At 39.0% G+C, this 14,081-nt stretch overlaps 1 protein-coding gene across 2 annotated transcripts in view; it reads right to left on the bottom strand.

The window, feature by feature from the left end:
- Positions 1-421: 421 nt before the first annotated feature.
- Positions 422-14,081, bottom strand: part of LOC129731324 (galactosylgalactosylxylosylprotein 3-beta-glucuronosyltransferase P) — a 137,760-nt gene continuing 124,100 nt past the window's right edge. For both annotated transcript variants that reach the window (XM_055691220.1, XM_055691219.1), the window contains 4 exons: positions 3,054-3,276; positions 2,327-2,481; positions 1,972-2,262; positions 422-1,912 (listed from right to left, as the gene is read on the bottom strand). In XM_055691220.1, the coding sequence (XP_055547195.1) occupies positions 1,805-1,912; positions 1,972-2,262; positions 2,327-2,481; positions 3,054-3,276 (777 nt within the window). In that variant the 3' untranslated portion in view covers positions 422-1,804. The remainder of the gene's footprint in view (positions 1,913-1,971; positions 2,263-2,326; positions 2,482-3,053; positions 3,277-14,081) is intronic.

Here is a 14,081-nt window from a genome sequence, read left to right on the forward strand (position 1 = left end):
GCGGTCCGTCGAGAGTCCACCTTATTGAAAAACAAGTGTTGTAACGACACGGAAAATATAAGCTTCTCAAAAATAGATTTTATCAAATAACGCTAGTCTTAAGACGGTACAATGTTCGATTATTGTTTGTTATCAAATCTTGGAAGAAATTGTCATGAAATTTCAAACACATAATTATTGATTTTAGAAAAACAAATTCTCGGAAATTTTGTTACTTTTCGAAACTGTAATAAAAGGTATTGAAAGGTTTCCTGGAAAATTTTCTAGTTTAATAAAAAATTATGCGAAAAAAAATTATCAATGAATCGGTTGGGTAAACAGCTGACAGATACGTCGTAATACCGGGATGAATTCCTCTCGGTTTGACTGTGGTTAGGCTGGCTTCAGCAAAAATAGATCTTAAACAAATAAATAAAACACATTCATCGTTTACCAAAATATCATTTATTGATATTTTAATTATTGTAAAGTTGTTCAGCTTAGGAAATACTATCGAAAGAAGTATCAGCAAAGAACAGATTAGATTGAAATGATATCTAACAAAGAATTTATGTCTTGTTGTTCGTGGGTTGCAGCGAAAAGGCTATCTATGTTATACAACTTTGAGTTTAAAAATATAGTTTTGAACTAATATTAGAAACGCACTACAATGTAATGATAAACAGTGAACCTGTAATCGAAGATGATAACGTTTTTTATTGTAAGTTAGTTAATTTATAATGGTATATGTTTTCTCCTTTGGAAAAGCTCGTTTTGGATTTATCTCGATTGCGTTCCTTTTCGTTTTGCATCACTCATTGCGGTCACATGTGTTTGAACAGTTCACTTTATCTTGAACTGGTGGATATTACTAGCTATAATGGTAATTATAGGAATACTTGTGAGCATTTTTTGTCATCGTTCGTTCTTATTTATTTTCCGGTCAGTCAAACTGTCGCAACTGGTCTAATGATATTCACCTCTCGTTCTTTTTTTTTTCAAGAGATTCTTCACAATATGCATTCGTTTCATTCTTTGGAATATAGCTAGGTACATTTAATCGAAAACAAAGAATGTTATGTAGATATGAAAAAAATGTTCCTGATAGTAGTATATTTTGTTTACAGTATCCCTATTTACATGACATTGATGTTTAAAAAAATTGAGTAGCTAAAACTATCTAAGAATTTTGTTATTTTGTGTGATAAGATCTGATCGTAACTGGTTCATTGTTCGATCTGAGCGCCCCAATAGAAATATCTAGCAAACGATTTGTAAGTAAGGAACACATAAAATATTTACAACAAGAAGGAAACTTCTCAATTAGGATACAATCTATAAGTTCAATTCACGCGCTTAGCTATCGGCAATGGAAGTAGAATATCTGAATTAAAACTTATCTTCAGGGTCTATTTTTTGGTATATTTCCTATCTAAGGTTTGTATAATACAATTAAACTTGTTCATTTGGACTGAATGTCTGTCTTCTTGGGGGGATTCCGAGTCGCTTGAAACCAATCTCAAAACCTTGCTTACACTCTTTGTTGACATTCGCCTTCGCCTTAAGTACCCCTAAAACTTTAGTTTTTAGTTATCGTTTACTTACTAACAAATTCATTGTTATTTTAGAACGCAAAAAATATTGGCTGAATATTATCAATCTTGGAAAAAGGTTTGTTCACCAGTTTTCGAGTTGAATTCAAACATAGCACCTTGAGAAATTTTTCCCTCTCTCGGATCCGTTGTTGATTGGGATTGATTCGTTATGGCAAAACATTTTTGTTTTTACAAATGTAAGACAAAACCTGCGTTCTGGTTCGATTTCTTCAGACTAAATATTGAGTTAGCTTCACCAGGTTGGTAGAACCGTATTTCGTCAAGTTTAGCGCCGTCGCCGAAGGATTCTTCTTGGACTGTGTGTGCCACGTGAGTATCTAAAATACAAATTAGGCAGAGAATAATGAACGTTCTTAGAATGCCATCTGTTACAAACCTCTGTACAGTTGCTCGCTAGCAGATCGATCTCCTTGAGATCCAACGGATCTAAACTTCGCAGAAAGCCATCCTCCTCGTAGCCAGCCTTGAAGGGCATCTCCGCCTTCGGCCGGGACAGCAAAAACTTAACGCTGGTTGCGAATCCGGCCATGTCAATCGGATACTTCCGCCCGCCGATCCAGCCGTCGTAGAATCCAGTGATGGTTCCATTGACAACGATCGGACTGCTCACGCCGTACTTGGAAATCAAACCGACAGGCCACATGCCTACCTTACGGATGTGCCGCATCTGGAAGATTGTTGCGATTAGGTGAAAAAATTGCTGTGGTTAAAACGTGAACCTTCAGACTAACCTGTTCAAAAATTTCCAAATTGTACGTGTTATCATCGTCCGCAAAGTAGAATACGCCTTCGGTAGCGTTTGCCCGAATCCACTGCAGCCCTCGGTTGCGGTTTGATACCCCGCGGGGTTTTACCTTCATCTTGCGATATTTGGCTGGCATCGGAGCTGTGGGTTGATACGGACAATATAATTCGAATATTTCCAATATAAAAATGTCAGTTTGATTAGTGAAACTAGGCCAAAAATGCGAAAAATGTCAAAAGTGGAAATTTATAAAAATGTCCTATATGTGAAAAATGCCAAAGAGTACGTCGTACGAGCATTTTGTTAAAGTTACTTTTTCATTGAATCAAATTACATGCAATATGACTGTAAAGTCATATTATGTTCGCGCCACTGAACCACGAAAAATAATATAATCAATTGGCGATTCAAATCAAGTTATGAATTTAAGAACCATCGATTATTTTCAGTTACCCTAACTCTATAACCAAAAAATATTCCCACTTCAATTTCTTTGTTCACAATTTGTATATCCTATGATCTTTTTTAATCAGCTTAGTTAAACGAGTGCAGCAAGTGTCACTAATGGCTCTAATGGTCGACAATATTCGTTTAGCCAGTGCACAGTAGGCGCAATGTGCGAACAATGGAGCCACACCGTGTCTCGATTAATGTTCAATTCAGCGAAAACCAGACTAGCGGCAGTAATATTAATTTGCATAACTGAACCTTACCAGTGAGATGAATAAATGGCACATTGATTTGCTTCAGCAGTCTTGTCACGGCTTCGGTTTGGTTGTCGGCATCCTCCACAATCAGCCAGAACAGGTTCTGCACGTGTTTCAGGGTGTAACCGAGCCGTGTGATTTCCGCCAACTGCTCCGGACGGCGATATGTGGGCGTGATGATGTACAGCGGTGGCAGCAGCCGGGTGTCCACCGGAAACTTGAAGGGTATCTGAAAGAATAAATCTGTGTGAGAGAGTGGCGTGGACCAGAGCGATCGGAAACAATGCGTTGGGGATGAATATGGTGTGGAAATTAATATTTCAGACTGCTGCCGCAGCCCCGGATCCTGCTGACCGTGGGATGGCAAAATGGCAATTAGTCAAAAATACGGAACCGCCCGGAAAGTTACTGTAAATCCCGCTTGAAAGAATTTCCTGGTGATTGACAAACAATGAAAAAAGGGGGTGGAAAAGTTGTTGATTGGTTTAAAATCGTTTGATGGCTTTCAGCTATCGTGATCGTGCATTTCGTTTTAATTTAATTGAAAAAAAAAAAAAAAACGGATAAATGGGTAGATAGCTTTAACAACTTTAAAATAAGTTGGTCTTCGATTTTATAGCTTCATTTCTTCATGAAAAACACAGCCGTGTGGAAATATTCCGTTATGATTTATATTTTTGTAAAAATTTGCTTAAATGGAACACAGGTAGTATAGGAAATAGTTGAAATTTCAATATTGTCGTAAAGAACGCAAGCAGTATGTATAACTGGATAAAAACCTAATATTCGTCCTGCTGATGGGTTTTCCGTCTTCTCTCTACAATTTCCACTATGAAAGCTATTATTGTGGAGACCAGTTATGGATTACATTTTTCTGAACATTTCACAGCAAATTTATATAACAAACTACGATCTACAAAGCACGGTTTATAGACTATGATTTTTGATTTTTGTAAGTCCCAGGGAGTCAACCTTTCTAAAAAAACCTGTTTCTAGACAACATCAGATCTCGATGCCCTAAAAACCCTAAAACACCCGGCATAAAAAAGAATTCGTTATTGAACATTTCATGAACTAGTTGTGCACGTTTTCATCAGTCAAAAAACTAAACCCGATCCACCACATATCGAAGTCCGACCGAACCGAAATCCATGAGAATTTTTTCAATAAGACTAAGCTTTTGAGCCCTACCGCTAAACGAAACTTTAAGGTCAAACCCTCCCCATATGTTTCACCTTGAGCCACGACTTCCCAAAATTTTAAATATTTTTTTTCAGTTAAGTTTTTTTTTAATTGTGTTTTTGAACATATTTCCGCGAGACGTTCTCCTCCCTACAGCAGCGGTTCTCAACCTTTTTTTGTTCGCGTACCCCTTGGCGATATTTTTCATATCGATTGTACCTCCTGGCTTGGAATGTTTTCGCAAAGTGGGAGAGAGTAGTGGTAGATCATGTTGGGGTAGTTTTGTTTGATTTCAAATTGAACTATGGTTTGTTTGATTGCTACAGTCATGTTTCAAGAGCAAGTTCGAAAAACAAATGGAGTATTTTAAAGAAAAATTGCTATGTCCGCCATTACTGATTTTTCTTTCGCGTACCCCGGGTTGAGAAACGCTGCCCTACAGGATGTTTGATGATGGGTACATAGTATACAGAAGCCGGAATATTTTTATCATCTCAGTTATTCGTAAAAGTCGATTAATCGAATGGTCTATAATGAGTTGAAAAGCGTTCAAGTATGGACTCCGTTTTGTGGCGCTTTGCATACTTTTTATATATTCTTGTACATTTACGCAAATGCAGTTATGGAGGGACGCTAGAATGCAAGGATTTGGGAGTTGCGTGTGGACCAATATATTCTAAGTATGTGAACAATTAGACTTTATAAACGGTTTGTTGTTGTTGTTGCTTTGTTCGCTCGAGTGTATCGGAAGTATTGTGGCGCCAGCACTAAATTGGAGTTCAGAAGTCGCACTTCCGACTTCCGAACTTTCTTCCAACTTCACAAACACATAGAACAACTGCGTGTTCACACAACATGGACTGCGGGAATGATTACAATGTATTTGTTTTTGTAAACCGGACTGACAGCACTGTGGCGGCTGAGATGGTTGCAGTGTTGCGAGAACACCAAAAATAAACGTCGGAAGTGAACCTGACTGTTAGTTTATCAGCGACGTTTTGATAATTTTTATATGCACAATATAAATGTCATTAGTCACACATAAAAGCTAGCATGCAACAAGGTGATCATCATTGTTCATCCGATCACAGCAAAAGGATGATTTACTGAAAACAGTTTTTAATTGCAGTTTTCTGTAGCGGACTTATTTTTTAGTGCATCAAAATTATTCAATAAGACACCGCCGCTACTTTCTGCAAATAAATCGCTCCAGTAAGCGCTAGTGTTTATGTATTGCCATCTGTTAAAAAGTTTTAGAAACTATCCTTAGTTCCTATCACATGAGCTCCAGAGCCTTCTTTTGCCACCTTGATCCACCCTTATGAGTATTGTGCGCATTCGCTTTCAACCACACGGCTGTCGCCCTAATTATGAGCTGTTGTCAAAATCAACAGCACGTGCTCATGGATGAATAGGTAGTAAGACACAATGGAGTTATATGAAGAAAATATGTTTTTAAATAAAAATAGATTGCGTTTAGTGAAAGTAAGTATTAAAAAGTGAGAACAAGATGTACAGAAGGCATTTAAAACCTGTTTCATTGGTCAATGAGCAAAATACTCGGAGTAATTACGATTTCACTACCACTGGAAAAGCGCTATCCTTTGGACATTTTTTCGGGTGTTCCATTGAGGTAGGTGTTATTTTTCTGCAACTCGTCAGCTGGCTCGTCATTTCAGGTTTTTTATCTTTTTTCAGCTTCGAGATGCAAAGCAAACAACGCAATCTACTTTCCTACCTAGATGGTCTCCTCATTTGATATATGATTGAAAGACACACAGTAAAAGCACTCTGCAATGAGCTCTGTTGCGTAGTTATTGAACGTAATGTCCTTTCGTATGAGGAAGAGATCACACTAGTTTATTATCTCTCTGGAGAGATATTTCAGACACACGACACACGATTCGCTTCTCTCTTCAAGCAAGTGCGTCTTTTGACGTAGAACTACGTCTGTCAGAAAGTTTGGTTACATGGGGATGTAAAATGAAAATCTAAAACCGGAAAGGTGAAAAATAAGTCCAATTTCAAATGCTAATTACATCGGTTAGTTTTCAATGGATTTTCTTCGTTCTTGCATCAATAGATTGGAAAACCTTTTAAGAATCCTCCCAAATGCAGAAAATTGTAATTTTATCATTCGAACTATTGCACTATTGAAAATAGTCAAGCCTTGCCAAAACGCAAAATCTGACCTCTGATTGGTCGTTACAGAATTATAAACCTAGTAATAAAGTAAACAAAAAAAGACCTGGACCTAGTAATTCGAAATGTACTATTTGGTCTATATAAGAATCTGGTTCAGCCGAAACTGCTCATATTAGTTCTAGATAGCGACAACAGCAGTCCGCGGGTGTCAACTACGATAGTGGTAGGGCCAGCTAAAGCAGCGGCACTTCTTTTAAAATAAAATGCTGCCTTTGTGCGGTAGTGGGAACAGGCCACTTCCTCTAATGAAAAGTTGCAAACGTTTGGGATGCTGGCATTAAAAATATATGGGCCATCAAATTTTCAGTGTAAAAACAACTTTGAACTGTGTTAACAGAGAAATGCCCTAAATCCTCTACATCCCACAGCCCACAGATGCGATCAACATTATATCCGATAGAAAAAAAAAAAAACAAAACAACTGTCCTTATTAGGACAACGAACAAATTACTGAAGACTCAATGTTTTCTCGTTTTGCGTTAGAATTAAAAGTAAAATGTTATTTTATTCTGCATGCACTCTGACTGTTGAAACTTGTTTGCGTTGTATAGTGTTTGTCCCATTCTTGTTCAGTGGAATGTGGTATGTGGTATATACAAACTGAAATTCGGTAGCATTACAACTCCTCTTTTGCACAAAAAAAAACAAGTAATGTAAAAAACAACTTTATATAGTTTTATGTTAACCTTGCGGTCGTGGCTTTGCATACAACCCTTGTGATTTTTTGTTCGCCAGTGTGGGCGCATCAGCGTTTCAAATCGAGCGAGAAGCAAAACCATTTTCCTCCTTTCTGCTTGAGAACGAGACATATGCTACGCTTCTCAAGTCTTTTGCACACAGGCTTTGGAGATACTCTTTCTTCTTCATGAATTCCCCTGAGTAGCAGCAAGCACGCCCCGACACGAACGAACTCTTCCGTATTGCTACTCAGCTACCGTAAAAGAGTACGCGAGCTCCTGCTAGTGACTAGGAGTACTCGACTAAAGTTGCTCGACTAGGAAGAGTGCTTGAAAAACTGTACTCGAAAAGGAAAATGCTTTCTTCCCGGTTTTATTTCATGCACCGACAGCCGACAGAAGGGCAACGTATCGGAGTCGGATCGACGTATCGGACGTATCGGACTGCTTCGGTTAGTTTTTTACAGCAGTCTAATGCACTGTTTTTAGCATTTGAAATTGGACTTATTTTTCACCTTTCCGGTTTTAGATTTTCATTTTACATCCCCATGTAACCAAACTTTCTGACAGACGTAGTTCTACGTCAAAAGACGCACTTGCTTGAAGAGAGAAGCGAATCGTGTGTCGTGTGTCTGAAATATCTCTCCAGAGAGATAATAAACTAGTGTGATCTCTTCCTCATACGAAAGGACATTACGTTCAATAACTACGCAACAGAGCTCATTGCAGAGTGCTTTTACTGTGTGTCTTTCAATCATATATCAAATGAGGAGACCATCTAGGTAGGAAAGTAGATTGCGTTGTTTGCTTTGCATCTCGAAGCTGAAAAAAGATAAAAAACCTGAAATGACGAGCCAGCTGACGAGTTGCAGAAAAATAACACCTACCTTAATGGAACACCCGAAAAAATGTCCAAAGGATAGCGCTTTTCCAGTGGTAGTGAAATCGTAATTACTCCGAGTATTTTGCTCATTGACCAATGAAACAGGTTTTAAATGCCTTCTGTACATCTTGTTCTCACTTTTTAATACTTACTTTCACTAAACGCAATCTATTTTTATTTAAAAACATATTTTCTTCATATAACTCCATTGTGTCTTACTACCTATTCATCCATGAGCACGTGCTGTTGATTTTGACAACAGCTCATAATTAGGGCGACAGCCGTGTGGTTGAAAGCGAATGCCAACTGTACAGATTTATCTGGAAATGTACAGATTTTCTCGGTTTCTTCGGTACAGATTATGTACCGTACAGATTACAGATTTCAAGAAAAAGTACAGATAAGTACAGATTTTTTAAATGGTTAGAAAAGATAAGACAAAACTTTTTGACCGACTCTGCAACAATAAAATGAATGCGATCTTGTAATACACGCACTTAGAATTTACTGCCAAATCTCGGAAATACGCTGTCGAGGATGGCACCATTCGGTTAAAAAACGGCAGCTGTTACATTTTTTCGTAAATCTCGATTTAACCAAACTGAAATGTTGGCACAAAATATCCGAAATATCGGTAGTGTTGCTGAATTATGGGTTTCATTGTTTTTTGGCTGAATTTTCAGTATATTGAACCACAATGACTCGGTAATATGCATAACCGAGCCCCATTCTTAAGTGTGCAATAATTTTATTGACAATCGAGCTAGTAGTTTGGAATTAAAACTGAGTCAACGCAGTTACAGTTTTCCCTGAACAATTCACGTTGAAGCTGTTTTTCTCAAAAATATATAAAATAAAAACTTTGGGTCAGTGGTACAGATTTTGGTACAGATTTTTCTCGGAAATAGTACAGATGAAAAAGATTTTTGTAGCTCTCAGTACAGATGAAACTGTGGCAACACTGGTCCAATGCAAAACCAGCCGAAGCGAACCGCTGTCGAAGTAGTCCGATATTTTTTGTCCCTCTGCAACCATCGCAAAGCATCTTGAAACAATTATCTTCGGCTGGTCGTTCTCGCGAGTTGGGGAGTAGGTAAGAAAAAAAGCGAGAAAGAACGAGAAATAACATGAATGGAGAATTCTGCAAACGTTTGGGATGCTGGCATTAAAAATATATGGGCCATCAAATTTTCAGTGTAAAAACAACTTTGAACTGTGTTAACAGAGAAATGCCCTAAATCCTCTACATCCCACAGCCCACAGATGCGATCAACATTATATCCGATAGAAAATAAAAACAAAACAACTGTCCTTATTAGGACAACGAACAAATTACTGAAGACTCAATGTTTTCTCGTTTTGCGTTAGAATTAAAAGTAAAATGTTATTTTATTCTGCATGCACTCTGACTGTTGAAACTTGTTTGCGTTGTATAGTGTTTGTCCCATTCTTGTTCAGTGGAATGTGGTATGTGGTATATACAAACTGAAATTCGGTAGCATTACAACTCCTCTTTTGCACAAAAAAAAACAAGTAATGTAAAAAACAACTTTATATAGTTTTATGTTAACCTTGCGGTCGTGGCTTTGCATACAACCCTTGTGATTTTTTGTTCGCCAGTGTGGGCGCATCAGCGTTTCAAATCGAGCGAGAAGCAAAACCATTTTCCTCCTTTCTGCTTGAGAACGAGACATATGCTACGCTTCTCAAGTCTTTTGCACACAGGCTTTGGAGATACTCTTTCTTCTTCATGAATTCCCCTGAGTAGCAGCAAGCACGCCCCGACACGAACGAACTCTTCCGTATTGCTACTCAGCTACCGTAAAAGAGTACGCGAGCTCCTGCTAGTGACTAGGAGTACTCGACTAAAGTTGCTCGACTAGGAAGAGTGCTTGAAAAACTGTACTCGAAAAGGAAAATGCTTTCTACCCGGTTTTATTTCATGCACCGACAGCCGACAGAAGGGCAACGTATCGGAGTCGGATCGACGTATCGGACGTATCGGACTGCTTCGGTTAGTTTTTACAGCAGTCTAATGCACTGTTGCCAACTGTACAGATTTATCTGGAAATGTACAGATTTTCTCGGTTTCTTCGGTACAGATTATGTACCGTACAGATTACAGATTTCAAGAAAAAGTACAGATAAGTACAGATTTTTTAAATGGTTAGAAAAGATAAGACAAAACTTTTTGACCGACTCTGCAACAATTAAATGAATGCGATCTTGCAATACACGCACTTAGAATTTACTGCCAAATCTCGGAAATACGCTGTCGAGGATGGCACCACTCGGTTAAAAAACGGCAGCTGTTACATTTTTTCGTAAATCTCGATTTAACCAAACTGAAATGTTGGCACAAAATATCCGAAATATCGGTAGTGTTGCTGAATTATGGGTTTCATTGTTTTTTGGCTGAATTTTCAGTATATTGAACCACAATGACTCGGTAATATGCATAACCGAGCCCCATTCTTAAGTGTGCAATAATTTTATTGACAATCGAGCTAGTAGTTTGGAATTAAAACTGAGTCAACGCAGTTACAGTTTTCCCTGAACAATTCACGTTGAAGCTGTTTTTCTCAAAAATATATAAAATAAAAACTTTGGGTCAGTGGTACAGATTTTGGTACAGATTTTTCTCGGAAATATTACAGATGAAATAGATTTTTGTAGCTCCCAGTACAGATGAAACTGTGGCAACACTGGTCCAATGCAAAACCAGCCGAAGCGAACCGCTGTCGAAGTAGTCCGATATTTTTTGTCCCTCTGCAACCATCGCAAAGCATCTTGAAACAATTATCTTCGGCTGGTCGTTCTCGCGAGTTGGGGAGTAGGTAAGAAAAAAAGCGAGAAAGAACGAGAAATAACATGAATGGAGAATTCTCTACTGTGTGAAAGCGGAATCACCGAGAACCCCACACGAGGTGTTGCATGCTGCTTACGAGCGAGACTAAGGCCGTTTACATACTGGCGCGTTCTGCGTTGCGGAGACGATTCGCCTTGCCGTGGGTCAATGTACAGCGCTAAGTAGAGCTGTACATTAACCCACGGCAAGGCGAACCGTCTCCGCACGCAGAACGCGCCAGCATGTAAACGGCCTAACAACGCTAGGGCGCATACGCTTATGATTCTACTGAGGAGAAATGACAAGCTGAGCAGACATGGGAGTCAGATCGTTTCTAATAGTGATAAAAACTTTGAAATCTCGCTTTTCTTCTTAGTGTTTATTTTTTGACCGCAGATGGTAAAAGCAACGATTGAAAATGTTTCAATTTCTTCATCATTTCCTCGTCTTTATATTTATACTGTGTTATATTATTTTTATATTGTGACACACTAGTGGCATTTTTTCAACTTATTTATCAAACGATTTTTTCGGGTTCATAGTTGCATTAATCTAGCTTTTTAGTTTGTGTTACACATACTGTATGACTCAATAACAACAAAAAACAAATTTCAAACATAATTTAAACTAGCTCGAAAGTTAACATATGATCGCATCTAGTGAAAAACAATTTTAGTTTTACTTTTAACCCTCTAGTGCCCAAATTAATTTCTAGACGGGCTTCGGTAAAATCACTATGAACCATTATAAACACTTTTTAAGTATTTATTGAAGCTTTTCAGAACCTTGACTGGAGCCCGCCAAATGGCGTCCTTGGGCACTAGAGGGTTAAATCGCTTGAAATGAATGCACAACTACATATTTCACCATTTGCAAGGTAAGAAAATTCAGCATTGCTTCAAGAAGGTGTTTGTGGCCTTGATTGTATTTGTACTTGGCAGGAGGAACGAAACAATTCTCTTTGAACAAGTGTATTTCGGAACAGTTTCAGCTTCGGGTCCCGCGGGTTCGCCACAAAAGGCAGAAGCACGAAAGGCAGCATCATGAAAGGCAGAATTCTACACACACAATGTAGAATATTTTAAAAGGCGGAAATATGGAAAGCAGAATTTCGAAGGGCACGAAAGGCAGAATCACTTGAAGCAAAACCGGACTCACGATAGCCAAGTGCGTGATGGCAAATTGGTGCAAATTCTGGTCACGGTACTAAAGCTGCTACTCTGGTTTGGCTTAGGTCCTCAAGACTTTCACGGCGTCGCGGAGAGTAATTTTTCGATGTTAGATATAACTTACACTAGTCTCAACAGCTTTTTTTTATTCTCGCTTATTTACCGTCGGTCTAGTTCCGCCACTGTTATTGTGCCAATCACCGACGCCCGGGCAGGCGACTCCACCCAGGACCCTAACTCACGACCCGTTGATTAACGGACCGGCGCCAACGGCTTTACTTCCTCATGCGATGGAAGGCGTGATCCCAGAGATTTTTCGCCTCAGAAAATCTCCTGGTGTCGTCTAGGATTGAATCTAGACCACTTGGGTTAGTTGTGAGTGGATCACGCCACCTCACAACCATCGACACCTATGTCGGCGGTGGGATTCGAACCCAGGCGTCGAGCGTGGTTGGGGGAGACGTTACCAACCACGCTAAGCCCCCGCTAGTCTCAACAGCTTGTTGGGTATAGTTAACATAAAACGATTCATGCGGCGAAGATGCATAAACGTGGGCAAGGAGCGCACTATTAGTAAAGTACATAACCAAAATAGAATCAGCCATTTTGTGATTCTGCCATTCGTGCTCTTTGTGTTTCTGCCTCATGAAATATTCTGCCTTTCGAAGTTCTGCTTTTCGGGATTCTGCGTTTCGTAATTCCGCCTTTTATTTTCCGCCTTTCGTAGGAGACCCGGTCCCGCGTAGTTGGCTAGCTCTCCTGGTAACAGCAATAGTACAGGAGGCTAAACTTGGCTCCTCTGCCGCTTGTCCGCGGCCAGCTTGTGTCCTCGATGCCATCCTAATGACGAGTTTGTTGACGGTTGAACAGGTGACGGAAAACTAATGCCCTGCGCAGCCCAACCTTTTTTTTACGTTTTTCCATAATACCGTATGCGTGGTCCCGCGCGCTTGTGGCGTTAGGCCTCTCCGTAAGACAATCGCACGGGTTTATTTCACCACATCATTATTCATTCAACCCAGCCTTCCTTTAAGCGACGATCACTTGCTTTCAATTGAAGCAGTTATTGAGTTTTTCACATATCAGTACTATACAGCAGGGATGTTACGGATGTGATTTTTCAAACATCTGCAGATGCGGATGTGGATATGAGATTACGGATGCAGATGTGGATGCGGATGTCAATTTTCATGCGGATGTTCCGCATTCATGGATGCGGATGCGTATATTCGTAGTTATCCCTTGTGTTTTATTTTGCTTATTTCACATGACCATGTCCCTCCCCAGTGTAAAGTTGTTTAAGCGAGCGTAGATGCACCAAGGAAAATTTTTTCACAAATTTTTTGAAGCGATAATTTTTTTTTCAATATTCGCAGGGTATGATGCGGATGTGGATGCGAATGTGGATGTCAACTTTCATGCGGATGCTCCGCAATTGCGGATGTGGATGTTCGATACATCCCTACTATACACTACACTTGAGTGGGTAAACCACACTTAAAAAAGTCAGTTAAAAGCATCGTAAATACCTACTTATGAGGCACAATAACAGATATGCAGCCTGCTATCAATTTTTTGAATGGGTTCTCGTGCGAACGTGTCTGGATGCAAATAGAATAAAACTTAACTTTAATAGATTGCCAACTAAAAAGCGCATTAATAATTTAAAAACCTTAATTGCTGATGTTTGTTCGCAAATGTGGTCTATTCAATGAAGAATTACTTGATTTTAACATATAATAGTAAACTTTGTCACTAATCAACGAAACACTCTCAACAAAGTCTTTGTTGATCAACAAAATTGTTTGTCGGGAAGTGAGCGTATTGTGCGTCATTTATGCAGTCGTGTCTTGGAAACAACCTTCTACTATTTTTATTTCACTGCCACTTTTAACTCTCTTCGCAAATATTATGTCACATTTTACATCATTTCAATCGCTTAAACACTTTTATTCTCTTGAAACGCACAGAACTAAAATATCTATGTTGGATCATATTTGGCCATGTCAGACTGTTAACCATTTTAAAATTATATTTGCAGTTGATTCCCGACTTATGAGCACTATCCTG

This window comes from Wyeomyia smithii, chromosome 3, assembly GCF_029784165.1.
Source record: "Wyeomyia smithii strain HCP4-BCI-WySm-NY-G18 chromosome 3, ASM2978416v1, whole genome shotgun sequence".
NCBI classification, from domain to species: domain Eukaryota; kingdom Metazoa; phylum Arthropoda; class Insecta; order Diptera; family Culicidae; genus Wyeomyia; species Wyeomyia smithii.